At 42.6% G+C, this 24930-nt stretch overlaps 1 protein-coding gene across 1 annotated transcript in view; it reads right to left on the reverse strand.

Moving 5' to 3' along the window:
- Positions 1-24930, reverse strand: part of ATP10D (ATPase phospholipid transporting 10D (putative)) — a 179023-nt gene that overhangs the window by 46139 nt on the left and 107954 nt on the right. Inside the window, exons 2-8 of the mRNA XM_069744508.1 lie at positions 23044-23353; positions 22204-22398; positions 20712-20913; positions 7416-7501; positions 7189-7295; positions 2057-2188; positions 1747-1874 (exon numbers count right to left, since the gene is read on the reverse strand). Of these exons, the coding sequence (XP_069600609.1) occupies positions 1747-1874; positions 2057-2188; positions 7189-7295; positions 7416-7501; positions 20712-20913; positions 22204-22398; positions 23044-23336 (1143 nt within the window). The 5' untranslated portion in view covers positions 23337-23353. The remainder of the gene's footprint in view (positions 1-1746; positions 1875-2056; positions 2189-7188; positions 7296-7415; positions 7502-20711; positions 20914-22203; positions 22399-23043; positions 23354-24930) is intronic.

The raw sequence follows: 24930 nt of genomic DNA on the forward strand, positions 1-24930 counted from the left end.
TTTGAGGCCGACTTCTCTGACTGAAGCCAGCTGTGTTCATTTCGAATTGGTAGACAATATTTACAACGTCTATAAGACAAAGCGAATAGACATCTCTTCTTCACCAGGCAATCCTTTTTTAAGTTTGGCAACCAGATTGGGCGCCTTCTAGTATAGTTGACCGTAATACTGTCTCTCTTCTGGTTGTTTGAGTTAGTGATTCTGGGGGAAAGGTCGTATCCAATTCTCATGAGTTTCTGGGTTCAATATCCAGGAGTCTCTAGGAATATCTAGATGGTATAAATCTCACGATCCTTGGAGAAGAGACTCCTATTACTGAAGAAAGGATAATGGAAGCGGCCAGAGGAATGTTGTGAGGGACGTCAATGGATCCAGATGGTCTACTTATGGATGTCTAAGAAATTTAGACCATCTGGCCCCTCAGCTTCTTAAAGAATATAATTCATCACTGAAACAAGGCCGTCTAGCCAAAATCTTTCTACGATGCTAAAATCAGATAAGCCTCCCAAAGATTGTGCATCATATAGACTTATATCCTCATTAAATTTAGATTATAAAATTTTGACCAAAATTCTAGCGAATACGCTAAATAAGTAAATTCGCTAAATGATTCACCCAGACCAGTGCAGATTTATTCTGGGTCAGTCTAAATCAGATGAAAGAGTGCACATAATTGCGCAGTTGGGTTGGAAGGGACAGGAAGATTGGGCCTTGGCATCTCTGGATGCTGATAATGAATTTGGTTTGGTTGAATGAGACAACCTTAAGAAGGCCCTGCAACAATTTGGCTTTGGACCAGGTTTCAGAAGATGGATTGTATTTAAAGCCATGGTCCCGATTAATGGTTTTATGTCCTGGTTGCTTCCCTTGGCAAGAAGGACCAGACAAGGGTGCTATCTATCACCCCTGTTGTTTGCTATTGCCAAGGAACCTCCTGCTGTCAGTATCCATCAGAGACTGCAGAATATCAAGAGATTAAAGTGCGTTGAGTCCATGAGGACCCCCTGGGGTTATGTGCAGATGATTTAATTCTGTTTATGGTCAGTTTAAGAATTACACTGCCTTCGGTAATGGATCCGACTGATGAATTTCGTCGGTTTTCTGGTCTAAAAATAAACTGGCAAAAATCCATATTGTTAGCTCTAAGCACTATCACATGGAAAGTAGGGGATGAATTATGCAGGCCACGAAATAGCTATCAACAACTAATGGATAGATAGAAGTCCCCCGCGAATTTCAATATAGTAAATACTGTAGTTTCCTAGGAAAAGGTGATAAAGAAAAATAGCCATGGTCCTGAAAAATTTGATGAAGTATGGAAGCCTCGGTTTGATTCCCCTTTGACTCATTAGTCCCTAGGTGATGAAGAGCATTATCTCATGATAAACTATGAGATATTTGGTGCCTGACATGGATGTCTTATGGTTCTGGTTAAGATATTAGACCTGTGGTATGTTAAGGGCAGTGTTAACAGTATTAATGGGCAATGAGGAATACTGTTTGTTCTTTTGTTCTATCATGTAACATTTTTATGTTGTATAATTTTCAATAAAAATTGAAGGTTATACAACATTTCGATTTCAGAGTATTATGGCTAAAAAGGATATGGCGAATGAACCCCTTATTCACTAAGATGATGTATCTACAATAATAAACCTAGTAGTTGACATATCCTCACAGATTTATGCTGGCACTGGCCATTATTAATCGCTTTTACAAGTTGATTTGAACATATTTAAACAATACCTGCAGGATGATTATCATTGTCCAAAACATATAGAAGGCAGCCAGCGCTGGAGACAGACGCTCTCCATTGGGTTCCGGCAAGATGAAAAGAGGCGGCTCCGGATAGCCCTGCAGCCAGATTCCATATCCTAATGTTTGGAGTAACACAACAGACAGGATGAAAAGAGGCTCATATAAGTGAAATGCAAGCAAGAACATTTAGATATCTAAAATTACCAAAATTAGAACAGCATAAAATGTGAAATCTATATCATGTACATGTGCTGTTGGTTACAATGTCTAATATGCCAAGATACTCTGTGTAACTTACCCAAAGCGCCCATCAAGCACATTATCAATAAGAGCAGGACGCACCACAGTATATCAGAATTCAGCTGCCTTTCCAGTTGGCTTCGCTTGTATCGGGGACCACTATTGTTCAGCATCGTCTTGGTATCGTGTCCTGAATCAGAAACATTACTTTTCAGCTAACAACTAGAGTCAAATCATTCAATCAATGATCATAGTCAAAACCTCTGGGATTCCCAATGTGTGTATAAGTAGTAAATAAGGTGCCTGTCCTTTATTAATATTTTATCATTAAGAAAACAGCTGTTCATGAACTGCTTTTACAGGACAGAAAATGTGAGCAATGAGAGGTGCAGTGTAAGGAATGGTGAAAGTAATAGGAGCCCTCACATTCAAAACGAAAAGGATAGATCGATTTAGGTCACCTACTGAAATGATGCCCAGTCTTTAGAAAATAAATTACAGCTGACCACAAAATAAAAAGGTAGCATGTATATACCAGTATATTTGAAGATCACAACATCATATTAGCCCCCGTTTAGTGTTACTTTATTAATCACATTATATAGCAATTGAAAGTTTGGCTTTTAAAAGACAATCCAAAAAAATAGGTAGACAAGGTATCATTCTGCACAGTCTGGAGGGGGGTCTAAATGGGTATTACATTACGCTTGTTCATGATTTATATGTACAATGAGATATATATATATATATATATTTTTTTTTTTAATGTGTAAAAAAGAAAATATGGTTTCCTCCCACACTCTAAAGGCATAGTGCTAGAGAATTTAGATTGAGAGCCCTAATAGAGACAGTAATGATGAAGTCTTTAAAAGCACTGGGTGCCATTTGAGTGAGTAAATGAAATAAAGCTGTCACAGGGGTCCTTCTCCGACACCACACAATCAACAGAGCAAGAGAATAGTGAACAATTCCAAAAACTTTATTTAGGCAAAAGCACGAAAGGTCCATTTACGATCCACCACACTAAGGATAAGATAGTCCAGAAGCTGAAAGCAGTTCAGTAACCGGATAAATGTCCAAGGAGATGAGAGTCCAATAATCCAGCAGAGGATAAAAATGGTCCATATGCTTCCCCTTCTCTCTGACATGCTGTGTTCACATCATTATTCCTCACAAGACTGATCTGTGTCTCACCTCCCTGATTTTTACAAGTCTCCCTCCTCATTCACAGGTTAGGGGGGTGGGTCACAGGGGCTCATTGTTTCAACAAGCTAGCTCAATATGTCATTAGCATATTAGCAAACAACATTATTCACTGACCCTGTGGAGGGATAACAGTACAGGACTGTGGGGGCTGATATCAGATGGCAAATAACAACTCATCCTACAAGAGAACCCCATGATAATCAGTAAAATATAAATATACACAAAAGGATACCCACATAACATATCGCACCATCACAACCTCTCCCCCCTCATAATAAGTGAGCACGCTATGAGGTCTACACAGACCTCTGGCCTGCTCACTTTAGTCCACATTGTTCAACCGTTTATAGTTCCTTGTACAGTGGCAGGGGTTGCAATAATCATGAGCACTTGTCCATAAACTCCCGGGTCCTGGCTTTATGGTCACACCAGGCTTTTTGACTGAACTGGGCCGTTCGCTGATGTTCATTAGCCAAGGTAGCTAGCTGGGCGAGACAGTCTCTGAACTCTAGAACGTAGGGAATGATGGGCGTTCCGGTATCTGCGCTATCTCCCTCCAATTGTTCTTTCAGAAGAGTGAGAGACACATGGAGCTTCTGCTCAAACAAAATGACTTTGTAACTCCCCAATGTCATTTCCAAGGAGGATATCTGCAGGAAGTCCTCCCTTTACTCCAATCCAACACAGTTTTTTTACTCCAATCCAAAACCATAATCCAAACGTACCAAAGCTTGCTGTATATATTTGTGGACACCCCCTGCCTGGACAATAGGAATTCCCGGGCCCTGGTGAATTGCCTCGGGTCGAACCACATGGGGGTCAGCAATAGTCAGGAATCCCCCCTTGTCTCTAAATCCCGACACTTTGTATCCATCAATTAAGACATCCTGCAGGTGGCAATGCCGTTGCTCTGTATTTCTGATGGACAAAGGCCGGACGAAGTCCGTAAACTCCAGGAGGGGTATCTAAGGTGCCATGGTCGGTGGTCAACTCTGGTGGGGGTGGTGGTAGCTCTTCCACAGGCGAGATTGAGTGCACAAGATATACTGGAAAAGGTGGGGCTGCGTGGGGCTCCCTCCGAATCCTTGAGGGACAGCCAGACTCCAAATGTCCAGGTTGCCCACACCCATAACATCTCTCTGTGATACCCCCAGGTCGTGGTCGGAACTGTTGGGGCCCAGGATTGCGAGGCGTGAATGTCATCGGCTTGCGACTAGGTGGAACGGCAGGTATAATCGGAGGGGGAAGGGGTGCGGGAGAAGGCCGTGGTTCATTGTCCAGAAGCCTCCTCCATTGCAGTCGGATAGTAAGGGCTTCATCGGCCAGGGCTGCAGCTCTATCCACGGTGCACGGCGTGCGCTCCCCGACCCATTTCCGTACCTCTGCGGGGCACTTGGCTAGAAACTGTTTTATAAGGAATGCCTGTATAACATCTTCCACAGTAAAGGAGTTTTCTGCTTCCAGCCATCTCCGACATGCCTGGGACATCTTACGTGCATACATCCTAAACAATCCCCCTGTAGTGCATGGGAGGTCTCGGAACTTGGCCCTATAGGAGTCTGGGGTGATAGCATGGTAATCCAGGATAGTCTGCTTAACAATGTTATAATCCCGATTGCGTTGTGAGTCAATGGTTCGGTAAGCCTCCACCAGGCTCCCGTTCAGCAGTCCCACTAACAAACACATCCAGCCAAAATGGGGCACCTCCATCACAGCACACTGCTGCTCAAAGTCCTTGAAGAACCCCTCCACATCTCCGGAAGCATCATCAAATGGCTTAAACTCTGTCCGGACGATCCGTACAGGCTCCCAGATCATTGGGCTTACATTCCACACTGTGTTACTCCCTCTTTCAAGCTCCATTTCTTCTAGTCTCCGCTGTGCCCGGCAGGCAGCCTCCTCCTTGTACTCCTGAGAGACGCTAGGGCCCAGAACTGCCATCTCTTCTTAGCACCACACCACCCACTGGCTTTTTGGGGTGGGGGTCCTCGTCTCCAGTGCTCGTCCTTCAGACATATGGGAGCAGGTGGCCGGGCTGGCACCCACTAGTAGGTCAATTAAGGCCTCTTTAGTCAGTCCCTGGTAGTTCATGCCCAGATCTCTGGCTCCCTCCTGTAAACTGGATACAGTCCAATTTCTGTACTCACTCTGTAGGTGGTTCTCCATTAGGTTACGCTCTGTTGATCCCACTGCTTACCACCAGTTGTCACAGGGGTCCTTCTCCGATACCACTCAATCAACAGAGCAAGAGAATAGTGAACAATTCCAAAAGCTTTATTTAGGCAAAAACACGAAAGGTCCATTTACGATCCACCACACTAAGGATAAGATAGTCCAGAAGCCGAATGCAGTTCAGTAACCGGATAAATGTCCAAGGAGATGAGAGTCCAATAATCCAGCAGACAGAGGATAAAAATGGTCCATATGCTTCCCCTTCTCTCTGACATGCTGTGAACACATCATCATTCCACACAAGACTGATCTGTGTCTCACCTCCCTCATTTTTACAAGTCTCCCTCATTCACAGGTTAGGGGGGTGGGTCACAGGGGCTCATTGTTTCAACAAGCTAGTTCAATATGTCATTAGCATATTAGCAAACATCATTATTCACTGACCCTGTGGAGAGATAACAGTACAGGACTGTGGGGGCTGATATCAGATGGCAAATAACTCATCCTACAAGAGAACCCCATGATAATCAGTAAAATATAAAAATACACAAAATGATACCCACATAACATATCTCACCATCACAAAAGCCTATGCTCACTAACCCCTTAATGACTGGAGCTTTTTTTCGGTTTTGCATTTTCGTTTTTCGCTCCCTTCCTTCCCAGAGCCATAACTTTTTTATTTTTCCGTCCATATGGCCATGTGAGGGCTTATTTTTTGCGGTACGAGTTGTACTTTTGAATGACACCATTGGTTTAACCATGTCGTGTACTAGAAAACGGGACAAAAATTCCAAGTGTGGTGAAATTGTAAAAAAAAAGTGCAATCCCACACTTGTTTTTTATTTGGCTTTTTTGCTAGTTTCACTAACTGCTAAAACTGACCTACCATTGTGATTCTCCAGGTCATTACGAGTTCATAGACACCAAACATGTCTAGGTTCTTTTTTATCTAAGTGATGAAAAAAAATTTGCTAAAAAAATAAAACAAACATTGCGCAATTTTCCGATACCCATAGCGACTCCAGCTTTTGTGATCTCGGGTTGGGTGAGGGCTTATTTTTTTGCATGCCGAGCTGTCGTTTTTAATGATATCATTTTGGTGCAGATATGTTCTTTTGATCGCCCGTTATTGCATTTTAACGCTATGTTGCGGCGACCAAAATATATATATATATATATATATATATATATATATATATATATATATATATATATATATATATATATATATATATATACACACACACACACCCACACGAAGCTGCCATAACACTATTGCCTCTGCTACATAGAGGCAATGCTCAGATCGTCTCTATGTAGTAGAATTACAACATTGCTATGAGCACCGACCACAGGGTGGCGCTCATAGCAATCCGGCATCAACAACCATAGAGGTCTGCAGGATACCTCTGGTTGTCATGCCGACGCACCGATGACTCCCAAGTCACCGGTGTGCGCATTTCCGGCCCGATGGCCGAAAGCGCTTGTTAAATGCCGCTTAACTAGTTAATATCGATCCGCCAGCGCCTCTTGCGGGCACATGTCAGCTGTTCAAAACACCTGACATGACCCTGACTTTGATGCGGGCTCACCGCTGGAGCCCGCATAAAAACGGGGGTTCTGCCTTCGGATGTACTATTCCGTCTGATGGCAGAAAGGGGTTAAAAGCCCCCTTCAAAATGATCAGGACACACCAATATGTTACAGAATTCAGTGGCCTTTTCAATGGCCTTCACTTATATCAGTGACCACTACAGATCATGTCAGTTTTACGTTAATGAAAAGTGCAGCCACTTAAAGTGTACTGACCTGCATATACTACAATACCCACAACAGCCTCTGTATTGCGCACAATGCATCCTCTCAAAAGCAGATTTTGATTACTTAGGCCAACCTTTTCTTTGTCTTGATGCGCTCTAAGTTGGGAGAAGAAAAAAATTGCAAATATTACATACACACAGTATAATTATATATATACATAAGTTTTAAAGTCTAAAAGATAATAAACTTGATCACTTATTTGTTCATCTACTTACAGGAATCCCTTGAACCTTCCCAGGTCACTATTTGGAGCTTCACATTGTATCCTGCTAGAAAACATTTCAGGATCTAACTCAGAGTCCTATAAAGCAAAAATATATAAGAAGTCAGTAAAACGATATTTTCTAAGCAGCTGCAATGTGTAAGTAGCATAAAGGTAGAATGGGTATTCTTTACTAATGCCATGTCTCTAGGATCTTCTTACATCTTGTATTGTTTTTCTGTAGATTAGAGACCTGAAAGGGAACCTGTCAGCAGGATTGTGCTCAGTAACCTACAGACAGTGTCAGGATGGTGCCGTTATCTACTATATAAAGCTGAATGTGTGTATGTGTGTGTGTATGTGTGTGTGTGTGTGTGTATGTCCGGGATTGGCATCTGCACCGTCGCAGCTACAGCCACAAAATTTTGCAGAGTCACACGTCTGGACCCTGAGAGCGTCATAGGCTATGTTGTGAGGTGAAATTTTAACCCCGCGCTTTCCAATTCACCAAACAATTTTGCCCCTATCTACATAATGGGGAAAAAGTGAAAGGAAAAGTGTTGGAGGTGTCGAAGCTACAGCCACAAAATTTTGCACAGTCACACGTCTGGACCCTGAGAGCGTCATAGGCTACGTTGTGAGGTGAAATTTTAACCCCGCGCTTTCCAATTCACCAAACAATTTTGCCCCTATCTACATAATGGGGAAAAAGTGAAAGGAAAAGTGTTGGAGACGTCGCAGCTACAGAAACAAAATTTTGCACAGTCACACGTCTGGACCCTGAGAGCGTCATAGGCTACGTTGTGAGGTGAAATTTTAACCCCGCTCTTTCCAATTCACCAAACTATTTTTCCCCTATCTACATAATGGGGAAAAGTGAAAGGAAAAGTGTTGGAGGCAAATTGACAGCTGCCAGATGTGAACAAGGGGGACTTAAAGAATGAGAGCGATGGCGCCAGAGAGTATATACCGTACAGTTGCTAAGGTGGGGCCCCGACATGAGATACTCACCACACATGGGGATATGAACACACACAAAATGCGCCACACACTACCACGTGCTTGAACACATATACCACCCTCAGCACACATTTCACCACACATACACCAACCTCGCCACATAAAAGTCAAAACACAAAAGTCGCCGCTCAAAACTCACCACGCACAAAACTCGCCACATGCAAAAACTAGGCTCACGCAAAACTCGCCACAAGTGCAAAACTCACCTCATGGAAAACTCGGCATACGCAAAACTTGCACACGCGGAAAAATTGCCACATGCATAAAATTTGCAACACATGCAAAAGTTGCCTCACACAAAACTTGCACATACTCAAAAGGCACCAGACATAAAACTCACCACGTGCAAAACTCGCCATGCGCAAAGCTTGCTGCACACAACTTGCTACACTAACCTGTCACATGCAACTCGACACACAAAAAGTTGCTACACGCATGTTGCCACACAAAACTCATCTCACAAAAGTCGCTACATGCATGTCGCCACACACAACTCAACACACACAACTTGACAGACGAAACTCGCCCTAAAACACACACAAGTCTGGTATTAGCCTTCAAAAATAAAAATCTGATTAATAAGCAGACAAACTACAAGAGCAACAAATGTACCATATAGGAAATACAGCAGCTGTCAGTCACATGACCTGTCTATTATGTGTATGTGTGAGCTAATATATACTGCCAGGGGGAGGGCTTCCTGTTGGCTGGGGATTTATCAGGCTGCCAATTTATCTTACAAATACTGAGGTAAAAATACTGAGCAAATAACGTGTTAACGAGGTCTAATACTGGAGATCACACAGGTATATACTATATACAGGGGAGATGACACAGATATATACTATATACAGGAGAGATGACACACGGGTATATACTATATAGAGGAGGAGATGACATACAGGTATATACTATATACAGGAGGAGATGACACACAGGTATATACTATATACAGGAGCAGATTACCTACAGGTATATACTATATACAGGGGAGATGACACACAGCAGGTATATACTATATACAGGGGAGATGACACACAGGTATATACTATATATAGAAGGAGATGACATACAGGTATATACTATATATAGGAGATGACATACAGGTATTTACTATATATAGGAGGAGATGACATACAGGTATATACTATATACAGGGGAGATGACACACAGCAGGTATATACTATATACAGGGGAGATGACATACAGGTATATACTATATACAGGAGATGACATACAGGTGTATACTATATATAAGGGAGATGACAAACATGTATATACTGAGGTGAAAATGAGAGGTGTGAGGTGAAAATGAAAAGGTGTGAGTGCAAAATGAGAGGAGTGAGGGAAAATAGTGTAGTGATCGGAAAATGACAGATGTGAGGTCGAAATGACAAGTGTTAGGCGGGAATGAGGAGTGAGGGAGAAAATGAGAGGTGTGAGGGAGAAAATGAGAGATGTGAGGGGGAAAATTAAAGATGTGATTGGGAAAATGAGAGGAGTGATGGGAAAATAAGAGAAGTGACGTGCTATAACTAACCACAGATATTTACTATGCCCAGGCAACGCCGGGCTCTTCAGCTAGTACTAAATAAAATGATACCTTGGTTGATGAAATCCGTCTTGCGGTGGTTGTTTAATCTTTGGTTTCAGTTTTCAGTTAATGATATGTTCGTGTCCCAGTGTGACCTGTCTTCATGTGGTGCTCTGATTAGGTAGTCATGTGTACGGCTTCTGACATGTGACCTGCCCCCTAGTTTACATACTGAATACTATATGCATTGAAAAAAAAAAAAAAAAAAATCACATTCAGTAGTTGGTGCCAGCGCCACCTTGGTGGAGTCAACCTTTTTTGCCTCAAGCAAGTTGGTGACGCGGCGCCTGCGTAATAGCATGTATCAGCTCGCCGATAGATACTACCGCGCAGGCATGGCTGGCGCCATTTTGAGACAATTTTTTTTTTCCCCCTCAAATTTATATCCGTAAATAAAATAATTTAATGCATATTACACATGTGATCATGCTGCAGGGCAGGCACCGCCGCTGGTACCTGCCGCATGTGAATTTTTTTTTTCTTTCAGGACATATAATATTCATTATGTAAACTCGGGGGGCCACTCAGTGAGGGATCAGTGACCAGTCACAAGCCAATCGTGGAACTTATTATTATTCTAAGATCTAGTGATTAAAATGATTTTTTTTATTGTGGGAAAACCACTTAACTTTTAGATTGTCTTCAGGCCTTTATGTCCAGAAACCACCAAACAAGACCCCATTTTAGAAACTGCCCTCTTCAAATAATTCACCACCACACTTCGGAAGTTTGTGAACCCTTCAGGTGCATCACAGAAATGAACGCAAATGGGAAAAAAAAAATATTTTTTCCCATAAAATATTGTAATATTTTCATATTCACGAACATGGCAATTTCTTACGTGGTACCTATGATATGCAAGGAATGCCATTGGTCTTATAAAAAAATACAAATATTGGTCCCATTCTCATCCAGAAAAGTGGGACGATTTTTTTTCTTGCTCGTCATCTGCATACAATCTGCTTTTATACTCAGCAGCCATTAATCTTTTACAGGACCAGTTACAGTTTCCGAAGCTGCAGATTTGCAATGTATTTGTAAAAATTGATGCCATACCAATGGCCCGTATGGCATGTGTTGTTTTGGTTTTTTTCACACCCATCAGATTTCGAAGTAAAATCACGGTATGCTGAATACGGTGGAGAAAAAATATGCAGATCTGTACTGCCTCACTGAATAACATTAGTCAGTGTGTTATCTGATTTTTTTCTCGCTTTGCACTGGTCCAATTTACATGCTAGTGTGATTGCAAATTTGGATGGCAAATTCACTGCCCTTGCACCTTGATTAACAGCCTGAAGTGCAGCACAAGCTGCTGACCACCATGGCAGGAGTGAATATAGTGGTGACAGCTGCCTGTAGTGCACTGATGACTGGATACAAGTGGCTGCAGGGAAAACAACTTCATTTTCTTCCTATAGTAAAGCTACACCAGATTTGCCTTTTCCCTACAGACGGTCCCTAGGTATTTATTGTAGCTTCTTGGACTTGACAGGTTCCCTGTAAATGTTGCTGTCAAAATTGACAGCGGCACCTAGACGGTTAAATTGTTGCGATCGGAAATGGTGCCAATTGAAGCAGTGCTACATGGGTGATTGCTGTGTGCCACAGCTCCGCTATAGCTTACGCTATACAGTACCTGCGCACAGCCACCTAAAACCTACGGCAGATATCGCCGAGTGATTAAAGAGAATCGGTCACCGAGTTTATGATGCTCAGAGAGCATCCTAAGGTAATGGAAGCCTTCTTGATATCCAAAGTACAGTTATATCGCAAGTTGGGAGCGGGTGAATAGTGTGGATGCCGAATTTTTCCCGGGAGAAGATGATTGTTGGTCATCCATCATCTGCCCCAAATAGCAGCAAGTGGAGCCGAGCTCCCATCTACTACTGTTGAACCTAGTAAATGCCGCAGTTAATCTCTGATAGAGGCATGTAAAGCGCGTGGGTGCACTGTACAACAGCCCTTAGTGGGCGAGAGTCTGCTGAAGAAAGCCTATTCTTATGTAGTATATACTATAGACGATCAGATGATCGCAGGTTTAATTCCCCAACAAAAACTTAAAAAAAAAAAATTGGAATCACCCACCTTTTTTCCTATAAAAAATAAAGATATTAATGAAAAAAGATAAAACAAAAAAAAAATGCTTTTGTCATGATCATAGGTCTGCAAAATATAAATTGAACCCAATCAGTAAATGCTGTAAAGAGAAAAAAAAATCAAAATGCTAAATTTTGAATGAAAAAAGAAAAAAAAAAAAAGGGGGGGATAAGTTTGGTATTGCCACAATCACATTGACCTAAAGAATCAGGATGCCAGGACATATTTATAAACACAACGAACACGGTGAGGGTACGTTCACACAGGGCGTTTTTGCTGCTTTTTTTCTGCAGAAAAACCTGATCTTCTTGGCAGGAAAGAAGCTGCGCCAAAAACGCAGGTTTAGGTGCATTTTTGTTGCGTTTTTGTTGCGTATTTGGTGTGGTTTTTTTCTCTTTGTCCATGCTAATGTCCTTGAATTTTCAGCAGCAAGAACGCAGCAAATAATGATACCTGCGTTTTTGCTCTTTTTTTGCGGTACTTTTGCAACACCCATTCAAGTCAATGGGTGAAAAAAACGCAGTAAAAACGCTGAAAGAAGTGACATGCTCTATGTCCAAAAAACGCAGCAAAGCACAAAATACTGATCACACAAAAATAGGGATTTTTGTGTTACTCACCGTAAAATCCTTTTCTCCGAGACACTTAGTGGGGGACACAGGACTGTGGGTGTATGCTACTGCCGCCAGGAGGCTGACACCAAGTAAACATAAAAAAAAGTTTAGCTCCTCCTCCGTATACACCCTGACACTGGCCGCAGGCGAACCCAGTTTGGTGCAAAAGCAGTAGGAGAACAAAAAAGGAAAATAACATATCAGCACTAATACAGAAACAACATGTCTAGAAATAACTCCACTGACTGAAAAAGTCAGAAAAAAATGAAACAAAAAAAGCCATGTGGCTAACAGGGAGGGAGCTGTGTCCCCCAATGAGCGTCTCGGAGAAAAGGATTTTACAGTGAGTAACACAAAAATCCCTATTTCTCCTTCGCCTCATTGGGGGACACAGGACTGTGGGATGTCCTAAAGCAGTCCCTGGGTGGGGAATAAACTCAACAGTATAACATCCAGGCATCTGCCGGCTATAAGTGCGCTACTGCTGCCTGAAGAATCCTTCTACCCAGACTTGCACCTGCCGAAGTCTGAGTGTGAATATTGTAGTGTTTGGAAAAGGTATGCAAACTAGACCAGGTTGCGGCCTTGCAAACCTGTTCTGCTGAAGCCTGGTGCCGAAGCGCCCAGGAAGCCCCCACTGCCCGAGTGGAATGTGCTTGGATTCCGGATGGAACGACTACGCCCTTGACGCAGTAGGCCTCCTGAATAGCCAATCGTATCCACCTGGCCAAGGTTGATCTAGAGGCAGCAAGTCCCTTTCTGCGACTCTCAGGGAGGACAAACATCGCATCCGTCTGCCGAAAAGGTGCTGTCCGTGAAATGTACCTTCTCAGCGCTTTCACTAGGTCTAACGTATGGAGAGCTTTTTCACACGGTGCGTTGGCGCCGGACAAAAAAGAAGGCAAGATAATGTCCTCGTTAATGTGGAACGAGGAAACCACCTTTGGTAAAAAAAAAAAAAAAAAAAAGAGGGTGCTGGTCTGAGCACGACCTTATCTTGATGGAACTGTAGAAAAGGAGCCTGGCAGGATAGGGCAGGCAGCTCCGATACCCGTCTAATTGAAGTAACGGCCACCAAGAATACAACTTTCCAGGAAAGATAAGTTAAAGAGACGTCCTGAAGGGGTTCGAAAGGAACTTCCTGCAAGGCACTTAAGACCAGATTAAGGTCCCAAGCATCCAGGGGGGCTCTGTAAGGCGGAACCTTGTGAGCTACTCCCTATAGGAAAGTCTTCACCTGTAGATTAATAGCGATCCTGAAAAAGTACTGACAAGGCTCATATATGTCTTCTAAGTGTACTCGGTGCAAGCCCTGAATCCAGGCTGGTTTGGAAAATGCAAGAATGTTTGGGATGGAGAAACGTAGTGGGGGGAGCCTACGCCTTCTGCACCATGAAAGGAAAACCTTCCAGGTGTGATGAGAACTACGTGCAGAGACGGATGTCAGGGCGCTAATCATGGTAGCGGCTACCTCTTGGGAAAACCCGGCCTGTGTTAGAATCCAAAATTCAATGGCCAGGCCGTTAAACACAGGGCCACTAAGTTCGGGTGGTAGATCGGGCCCTGCGAAAGTAGATCCGGGCGGTCTGGAAGCTGCCACGGAGCTACGGCGAGCAGCTGCAGTAGGTCTGCATACCATGACCGACGAGGCCAATTTGGGGTGACCAGGATAGCTGGAACTCCTTCTGTCTTGACCTTTCTGATTACCTTTGGGAGTAGTGCTAGAGGGGGGAACAGATATGAGAGACGAAACTGGTCCCAAGGCAAAACTAAAGCGCCCACAGCAATCGCCTGTGGATCTCGAAACCGGGCGACAAACCTGGGTACCTTGGCATTCCTCCCGGAAGCCATCAGGTCCACGTCCGGGGTTCCCCAGTGTTGACATATCTGTTGAAATACTTCGGGATGGAGAGACCACTCCCCGGAAGCAAGGCCCTGTCGACTGAGAAAATCCGCAGCCCAGTTTTTCTCGCCCATGATGTGGACTGCCGAAATCACCGAGTGATTCCTCTCGGCCCAGCAGAGGACCAGTTTTACCTCGTGCATGGCCGCCCTGCTGCGGGTACCCCCTTGATGATTTATGTATGCCACCGCTGTGGCATTGTCCGATTGAATCTGGACAGGGCGGCCTGCCAGATGATGAAAATGCTGCAGAGCCAGCCGAACAGCCCGAATCTCCAAAAGTTTGATCGGGAGACCTGACTCCCAAGAGGACCAGCGTCCCTGGGATGTGTGGCGGTAAAACACTGCTCCCCAACCTAGAGGGCTGGCATCTGTCGTGACTACTAGCCAATGGACTGGGGGAAAAGGTTTCCCCTGTTGTAGAGACGGACTCGTTGACCACCATGAGAGAGCCTGCCTGACCTGGAAAGACAGACGGCACCTGAGGTTGAGAGAGAATGGATTTTTGTCCCATGCGGTTAACAGTTCATGTTGGAGAGGATGAAGATGGAGTTGCGCAAATGACACTGCTTTTATTTCCACCACCATCCTTCCTAAGACCCTCATGCAAAACCGGATTGTATGATAGACAGGCCGGCGAAGGATCCTCACCTCTTGCCGAAGATTCAGAACCTTGTCCTTGGGTAGGATTGTCAAGCCTTGTAAGGTGTCGAAGATCATCCCTAGAAAAAAAAATTCTCCGGGATGGTACAAAAGACAACTTTTCTAGGTTCAACAGCCACCCTACACGAGAAAGAGTGTCTAGAGTAATGCTGACATTTTCCTCGCAGACCCGAAAAGACTGCCCCTTGATGAGGAAATCGTCTAGATATGGTAAAACAAGTATGCCCTGGAAATCAGGATGGACACAACAGCCGCCATGACCTTTGTGAACACTATGGGGGCTAGCCCGAAAGGTAAGGCCATGAACTGGAAATGCAGGTTGCCTACGGAGAAACGTAGGAATCTTTGATGCGCAGGAAATATGGGAATGTGCAGATAGGCATCTTGAATATCTACTGAAGCCAAGAATTCTCCCTTTTCCATTGATGCAATGACTGACTGGAGAGATTCCATTCGAAAGCGACGAATGTCGACAAACCTGTTTAAACGTTTCAGGTCCAAAATGGGCCTTACCATTCTGTCTTTTTGGGAACTATGAACAGGTTAGAACACCTGAAATCTTTCTTCCTTTGGAACTGGAATGATGACCCCGCGGAGCCGAAGGGACGCTCTAGAATTGAACAGGACCTGTACCCGGGATTTTGAGCTGGGAAGGCGGGAAGGAAAGAATCGGCAAGGGGGGTGGTTGACGAACTCTATCTTGTATCCTGAAGACACCAGATCTCTTACCCACCTGTCGTGAACCACAGTGACATACCATCCAGTAAAGACATTTATTTCTCTTGTTAAGAAAGATGTACATCAACGGTTAGTTGATATTCAACACAGTGATTTTCATGTCATGAACAATATGTCTAAAACTAAGAAGTTGGCTATTAATAGTTTGAGATCCAACAAACAATTGGTGATTAAACCCGCCGACAAACGCGGAGCGGTAGTGGTGATGGATAGACATTATTATGTCAATGAGATTCGTTCACAATTAAGTGATTCCGATATCTACCTTCGGATTATGCATGATCCCACATTGGACATAACTAAAGAAATTCGTGCTTTATCTCACCGCTTCTGCTCATTAATTTCTTATTAATTCTCACCCTATCTGCCCCGTACTGTATACGTTGCCTAAAATTCATAAAAATCTCACAAGCCCTCCTGGGAGACCTATTGTGGTCTCCACGGGCTCTTTACTTTCTCCTCTAGCAATGGTACTAGAGAAAATCTTATCTCCATTGTTATGCCATATTCCCTCTTTTTTGTGGGACACATCACATTTTTTGTCTTTTATTCGTGACCTCAATACAGTACCTACTGGTTGCTATCTAGTGACTTTAGATGTCAATAGTTTGTATACGAATATCAATAACCATAATGGTATCCAGGTTGTTGAGAATTTTCTGGATAATACAACCCAGTTTCATTCTGACTTGAAAAATTTCTGTAGTTCATTATTGACACTTATTCTGACAAAAAATTTTTTTTCTTTTTGAAGATGAGATTTTTTTAATTCAACTTAACGGCACCGCAATGGGTAGTAACGTCGCGCCCCCATACGCCAATATTTTTATGGCAGACTTTGAGTCGAGATTCATCTATACACATTCACTCTTCCAGCAGTATTGCCCACTCTGGAAGAGGTATATAGACAATATTTTTCTCATATGGAGTGGGGACTTGAATTCCCTCCTGCCCTTTCATCAGTCTATTAATACAATACATGTGTTGATAAATTGACTTTTTCGATACAACATTATCAAAGATCTATTTCCTTTTTAGACACTCAGGTTACCATTAATGATGATAGAACTGTATCCACTGATCTTTATGTCAAATCGACAGATAAAAATAGCTTACTTTTCTTTACTAGTTGTCATCCTCGCCACATTAAGCGATCCCTTCCGAAATCACAATACAGTAGAATTAATCGGATCGTCTCGGATCCTCTTCTACGTTCTGTGAGATTGAGCGAGATGGCTTTTAAGTTTCGTAATCGGGGATACCCCGATACATATTTAGACTTTTCTTTGGACTGTTCATCTTCAACTATATCACAACCTAAAGTAAATAGAATGGCTTTTGTCAATACTTACCATCCTTTTATGCAATTATTTCACAGTTTGATACGTAAACATTGGCCACTTTTGGGTTCATCATATCCCAATATTCCCGAGTTCCAGGTTGCCCCACTCATGTGTCATAAGAAACCACCTAGTCTTCGTAATCTTCTGGTCTCAGCAGATATTGGCAGTTCAAAATTGGTTACGAGACAAACCTTTTTAGCAACAGCACGGAAGGGCACATTTCTGTGCTTGCATTGCCTTTAATGTTCTAACATCGATAGGGGTGATACGTTCACCCATCCGAGATCAGGTAAACGTTTCCCTATTCGAGGCTTCTTTAGCTGCGATTCAACCTATGTCATTTATCTTATGTCCATGTGGTCTCGGATATGTTGGGGAGACTACCCAGCATATCAGAGACCGCATTTCACAACACAAATCGACTATCCGGTGTAAAAAATTATTATTGCCAATACCAGCTCATTTTATAGCCCACAATCATAGTATTTCACAGCTTCGATACCAAATCATTGATAACATTCCCAAGGCTAGAAGAGGCGGCAACAGAATTTTGAAACTTAAACAGAAGGAGGCCTATTGGATCCATGTTCTTCAAACTCTAGAACCATATGGCGTGAATAGGGAATATGAGACATTTTATTGATACCATAATAATATTATGATTTTCTTATTCGTGGTCATGAGAGAGACTAGATAGAACAGAGCCTAAGTATTTCACGGTTTTACTTCTATATGTTTGTATATGGGCATACATACATGCATGCATATATATGCTTTCTTTGTCTCTTATGTAGGTGTATTACGTGATCCTATGTTTACATTCTCTTATACCTTTTGAAATATTATAGGACATTATTTAATTTAATTGTTTTCTTTTTGTTCCCCTAGACTTAATCCTGTGGTCCGTCACCCTTTCGGTGCTTATCTCATCTTGTAACAGGTTTGTGGTGCTTACTTTTCGTTTCCCCCTTTTTTTCTCTTTTACCTCCGTCGGCCCTGTTCTCTTGGGCATGCGTGTTTTTTTATTTTTAGCACCTGCGCAATAGTGACTTCATTTCGGCCTTCATTTGTGTTGCCCCACTCCTGCCGTCTACTCCAGCTGGATGCATATGGTTTCTTAGCAACCGGTGCCTGCGCATTAGTCTCCCTGCGGCATCTTTCTTTTGTAGCCCCACTTCCGTCTGCTTGTGTTGCTGGGCGCATGCGTGCCTTTTAGTTTATTCAGCGCTTGCGCGGGAGTGCCGCCGTTTCTTCGTCCGGGTCTAGAGGTCAGTTACTCCATAAATAGAGTGCCTTCTGTCACTCCTTACACCTCGTCCTTACAGCGGCTGTGTCCATAGCTCCACAACTCACAGACCAGGTAATATTATAATTTGTCTTTCGCTCTATCCTTTTCGGTTCCTGTGCGATACTCACTTCAGTTCTGTTTTCATTGTAACTCCTATAGTTTTACCTTGTTACCATCATACAGGTAATTGATTTTCTCACTCCTTACAGATGGATATTACCCCTATTTCTTTCGCTATTACCATGGTCTCTTTTGGTGTTGGATTGTCTTTTCCTTTCCTTGGACTAATAGTCTAGTTTCCTTCTTTATTCATATGGTGAACTCTATTATGTTGCATGAAATTTTGATCATATTCATATGCTATGTGTTATATATGAAGGATTTATATGTGTCTGACAATATACGTAATTTTCCCATTTTTTTCTATACAATGTCTGGGATACGTTTGCACCATTGTTTCGCACAGGATACGTGGAGGCGACACTCCACGTGCTCGCCTGTTGATGGTTTGGGGAGATCAGACCCCCTTCAAAAAGGGTCCCTCGCCCCTGTCTCGCTTCCAAAAAAAACAAACCAAGGTCCAGGGAGTCTGCCTCCTTCAGACACTAAGCATGAACTGGGTTCGCCTGCGGCCAGTGTCCGGGTGTATACGGCGGAGGAGGAGTTAAACTTTTTTTTATGTTTACTTCGTGTCAGCCTCCTGGCGGCAATAGCATGCACCCACAGTCCTGTGTCCCCCAATGACTTGAAAGAGAAAACCAATGTGTGTGCAGATTTCTGAAATCTCATGGGCTTTGCTGGTACTGTAAAAAGCAGCTGAAAATTACCATAAAAAAGCAGCAAAAAACCACTCTGTGCAAACTTACCGGTACCCTAAAAAATCAAAACTCAAAGAATGATGTCAGAATTGTGTTTTTTTTTTCCACAATTCTGGTGTATTTGAAGTTTTACTCCTATTTTCCACCGTATAATAAAATTAATTTTGCCACTTAAAACTACAACTTGTCCTGCTAAAAACTAACAGTTATACTGTTTTTTTGTTTGTTTGTTTTTTTTTTTTTTTTTTGGGGGGGGGGGGAGGGTTATGGCTCGTGGAAGTAAAGAAGGAAAAAAAAAAAGATGCAAAAAATGGAAAATTGGCTGCAGAGGGAAGGCCTCTATGTACAATGTGTGGGAGTGTGTTACAGCTGAGGATTTTCCTTGCTGCAGTGCAGACATCAGCACCGCGGGGAGAGAGGATTTTAACAAAGCTTTTCATTATTCCAAAACAAAAAAACTAAATTAAACAAAAATATATACCAAATATACTCGTGTATAAGCTATGTTTTTCAGCACATTTTTTGTGCTGAAAACTCTCCCCCCTCAGCTTATACATCAGTCATTGTCCCAGAAAGAAGGCGGGGGAGGGTCAGAGCAGCGGGTCACAGAGGCAGGAGCCAGCGGCTGCGGGTTTAACTGTGCCCACTGTACTCTTATAGCACGCATAGTACCAGCTGCAGGCTTCCAGCACGCATCTTACTTACCTTCCCTGCATCTCGTTCCGGTGCCAGCAGCTCTTCTGGCCGAGCCATCACGTGTCCCCCCTCATTAAAATAATGAATATTCACTCCACGCCAATGGGAGTGGGGATGGGTAAATATTCATTATAGGAATGATGACCGGGGACACGTGATTGCTCGGCCGAAAGAGGTGCTGGCACCGGAACGAGATGCAGCGAGGGCGTGCAGGGAAGGTAAGTAGGATGTTTAGTTTTTTTTTCTATAGGAACCATGCATACAAGGCTAGGGGATAAGGAGCAATGCATACAAGGACGGGGGAGCCATGCATACAAGTACAGGGATGGGGAGCCATGCATACCAGGATAGGGATGAGGTGACAATGCATACCCGGCTTATACTTGAGTCAATAAGTTTTTCCAGTTTTTTGTGGCAAAATTAGGTACCTCGGCTTATACTTGGGTGGACTTATACTTGAGTATATACGGTATATAGCGAACAAAAGTTCATGAGAAAAATCTTTCTTTGCAGACGCAGAATATACAACTTACTATGGCGCATCCTTTTGCCACCTGTCTCTGTTTTAAGTTACTTTCACCATCAAGACTGGAGGTTTCAATGTGACAAATCCCATCAGGGTCAGAGGAATGCAGCAGGACCATATCGGCTGGGATGATCTCGTCACACTGCAGCTTAATGAAATTTCCAACCTGAACATCTTTCCAGTAACATTCAACATATTTTCTTTCCTTCCTGAAATGTAATAAAAACATATAAATTAAAACATAACAAGAAGTGTTTTTAAAGGGAATCTGCCAGCAGGTTATAAGATGTAATCAGAGAGCAGCATAATGCAGAGGCCGAGACCCGGATTCCAGTTATGATAGAATCCCTGTTTTGTCTTCTGTAGATTTATGATTACCCTATTCGGTCTAACCCAGAAAAGGAGCCGAAACGAAGAGATCCAGAACAGAATAAAATTCAAAAGCTTTATTGTACAATGATAAATAATGGTGCAATTTAATGCACAAGCACCCTAACATAAGGTGGGAGGCTGAATAGTAATGTACGGTATAAATACAGCATAAGTAAAACACACTGCAGAGTAGTAAATATATTCCTATGTATTGCCTGGTACACTGCTAGCTGCCTCAGCATGCATAAAATACATCAACATTGTATATATGAGTATAACCAGAAACAACAATAATATCTACCCGCAGCAGACCCAGCGTCCCACCTCACCCCAACGCACGTTTCGCAACCAGTTTCATTCGGGGGCGCCCCCGGAAGAAGCTGGTTGCGAAACGTGATAACTAGTGATCAGCGAAAGTGCTCGGATAACATTATCCAAGCATGCTAGTGTGCTAACAAAAATATGTTCAAGTCTCCATGCCTGCAGGTCTCCCAGCTGTCTGACAGCTGCAACACATGCAGGGATTCCCTGTTTATTAGGCAATCCCTGTATGTGTTGCGGCTGTCAGTTAGCACCCTAGCATACTCGGATAACACCTTATCCAAGCATGCTTGCTCACCACTAAAGATAACTCATTGCTTGGTTGGTGTCCGACACCTGTAACGGTCGATAGAAGAGGGAACTTTTATCCTACTAGAACGCTCACTTCATTCTTTATGGGACTGTTGGAAAAAGTCGGTGCAGCGCTCGACAGCTCCATGAGGAATAAATGGAGCGGAGGTCAATCTTGTGCACTGCACCTCTATTCCGAAAGGATAAAAGCTTAATTTTCTGATGATCAGTGCAGATCCCAGAGCTCAGACACCAACCAATCAATAAGCTTTCACCAGAGAAACCTCATAATATGAAATACTACAAGTTAATTCCCTGCACTTGCCCAGCAGAATGCTTAATCAGATACATAGAGTGCATACAGGCAAGCTGTGCACTGATCAGCCACAAGCAGACCTTACAATATAGGTTCATGTTCATATGGCACAAAGTACAGAAAACTGTAGTATAGTTCTACCACATGTATAAGAGCAGCAGACTGATCATTAGGTGCACAGTCTATATACCATGCTTACCTACAATACACCCGTGTCCGTATGTGGTTAATGACTTTGTCCAGCTTGTGTTTCCGGTAGTCCTCCAAACCATCCTTAATAGCGATGATAGTCAGTACAACGACGAGGGGGATCATGGTGATCTCCTTCTGGAAAGCCTCCACCACAGGGACCCAGTTCAAAAACACCAGCAAAAGGAAGTATAAATTGGCAGCTCTAAACAGACGAGAAGAAATCGTAGAAAAGAGAACATTATTTTTCAATATTTTAAAGAAGCGAGAACCAAAAGAGTGTACTACGTCATGGTGCCCACCTCCAATAGGAGGATACGGCCAAAACGGATAGATACGGAGGATACGGCTCAACGAAGCCACTGAATAAGACAGAAGGGATGTGAACAAGGTCTTACCAAAACAAAGGGCGGACAAAAAGGGTTCACATGAATAAGACAATAGTTATAAACCTATTTTTCTATTTAGTCTTAAAAGTGCACATAATGAGAGATAATCAAAAACTGTATAGCAAAACTGACTTACGATTGCAGATGGTGATAAAATGTAAGGGTGACATGACAAATCCTAATTGTAACAAAATATCCAAAATAAAACACCTGAATGATAAGATTTTGTGGTTTTGTTCAACTTATAAAAAAAAAATTTTGCCGACACTAAGAGGTCAATAGACTGGTTTTTGAAGGTAATAAAATGTCTAAAAGCTTCAGTCTGATCATCGTACCTTCTGGTCATCCTGGTAGATACTGCCGGAATCAACAAGAATTCACATATTATTTGCCCTTAGAAACAAATAATTTTATACACCATAATAAGCTGCAAATTATTATAATTTTTTTTTTTAACTTACCTATGGAATTGTTCAAACAAGTTCCTTGGTAGAAAATTCAGCAACGTGTACTTGGTTGTCCGTATTCTGTTGTTTGTGTAGCCCTTGCATATCCTCTCATACTCTTCTTTAAACCGTTCTGAACATGGGACCACGTTGCGGTGTTTAGAAGTTAATCTGCTCCTGTTGTGATTTCTACCACAAAATGTCAGGAAGGGACACAATAGTGAGGAGCCCTCGGAGGATTCATTGACTCCACTGAAGGGTGCGACACGCTGCCATCTCCGACGCGCCCACTGGATGGGGCTAGCCATGTCAGGTCTCCAATTTTCTGAAAAGAAAAGTTTAATTACACACTGGAAAAATTAAAATAAAACTGTCAAATTCTCAATTTTTTTAAACCTTTTTTTCTATCCTTCTTCAAAGAGCCACAACTTTTACTTTTTAGTTGACAGCATTATTAGGACTATTTTTGTGGGACTAATAGTTTTGAAAGAAACCATTCATTCTACAGTGAAATGTTCTGAGAAAAAAAAAAAAAGTCATAATGGTGAAGACAATTAATTCAGGCATGAGTTTCCTTTTGGCGGTCATTTTATATTTGAAGCTTCTTGGGAGATGATTTGTGTTGCACTATTGTGCTTGGCATGAAAAGAAAAATAAGTCAAAAATGGTGCTAATAGAATGTGATAACAAAAAAAATAGTTTTTACAGCGCAAAAGTGGAAAAACATTTTGCAATTATAAACAAATGCAGAATAAACTTATGATATCGGCTATATCCAACAGGCAAAAAAAAAATGTGCTTGGATTGAGGTGACACAAAAATAAATTTTTAAATAACATTTACCGTATGTAAAAGCTAATAAAAAAAGGAGACCATTAAATAGATTTGGTATCACACCAACAGAGATGGCCTAAAGCATCAAGTTTAGTCTTGTACAGTGCCTCGCGAAAGTATTTGGATCCCTGGAACTTTTCAACTTTTTCCCACATAACATGCTTCAAACAAAGATACTAAATGTAAATTTTTGGTGAAGCATCAACAAGTGGAACACAATTGTGAAGTTGAACGAAATGTATTGGTTATTTTAAATTTTTGTGGAAAATCAAAAACTGAAAAGTGGGGTGTGCAATATTATTCGGTCCCTTTAACTTAATACTTTGTTGCGCCACCTTTTCCTGCGATTACAGCTGCAAGTTGCTCGGGGTAGGTCTCTATCAGTTTTGTACATCGATAGACTGAAATTCTTGCCCATTCTTCCTTGGCAAACAGCTCGAGCTCAGTGAGGTTTGATGGAGATCGACAGCAGTTTTCAGCTCTTTCCACAGATTCTTGATTGGATTGAGGTCTGGACTTTGACTTGGCCATTCTAACACCTGGATACGTTTATTTGTGAACCAATCCACTGTAGATTTTGCTTTATGCTTGGCAGGCCCGCATTAAGAGGTGGGCCCAAGGGGCCCGAGCCCGGGCCCTGGGCCACCCACCAGGCGGGGGCCTCCCACCAACATAGGGATAAATATCTCAAAACAGGTAAAATACACGTCTCTTTGCTGTGAACCGTTTCTAATGTTAAGGAACATTTAACAAACGAGAAACTATTGAAAGTGTAGGGACCTGGCTACGGTCCTACATCTCAGTGGCTGGCGCAGAGCGGCACAGTCATGGCACCTGACCTGCGTCAGCATCCACTAACCTGGCTAGCCTAGCCAGACTTCCTTAGTACCCTCCCTGTACCTAATGCTTAGCTTACGGCATACGGCAGCCTTCCCCAATCCCAACAGAAGCTTCTAGGCGCTACCTATTCAGCACCACACAAAACTGATCTAAACATTGCTGTGGCATCACTGACCAGCTTAAAAAACTATGTCGCATCAAAGCGAGACTCCTTCAAAATTTATGAGA

The sequence above is a fragment of the Ranitomeya imitator genome, chromosome 1 (genome assembly GCF_032444005.1).
Source record: "Ranitomeya imitator isolate aRanImi1 chromosome 1, aRanImi1.pri, whole genome shotgun sequence".
Taxonomy (NCBI): Eukaryota; Metazoa; Chordata; class Amphibia; order Anura; family Dendrobatidae; genus Ranitomeya; species Ranitomeya imitator.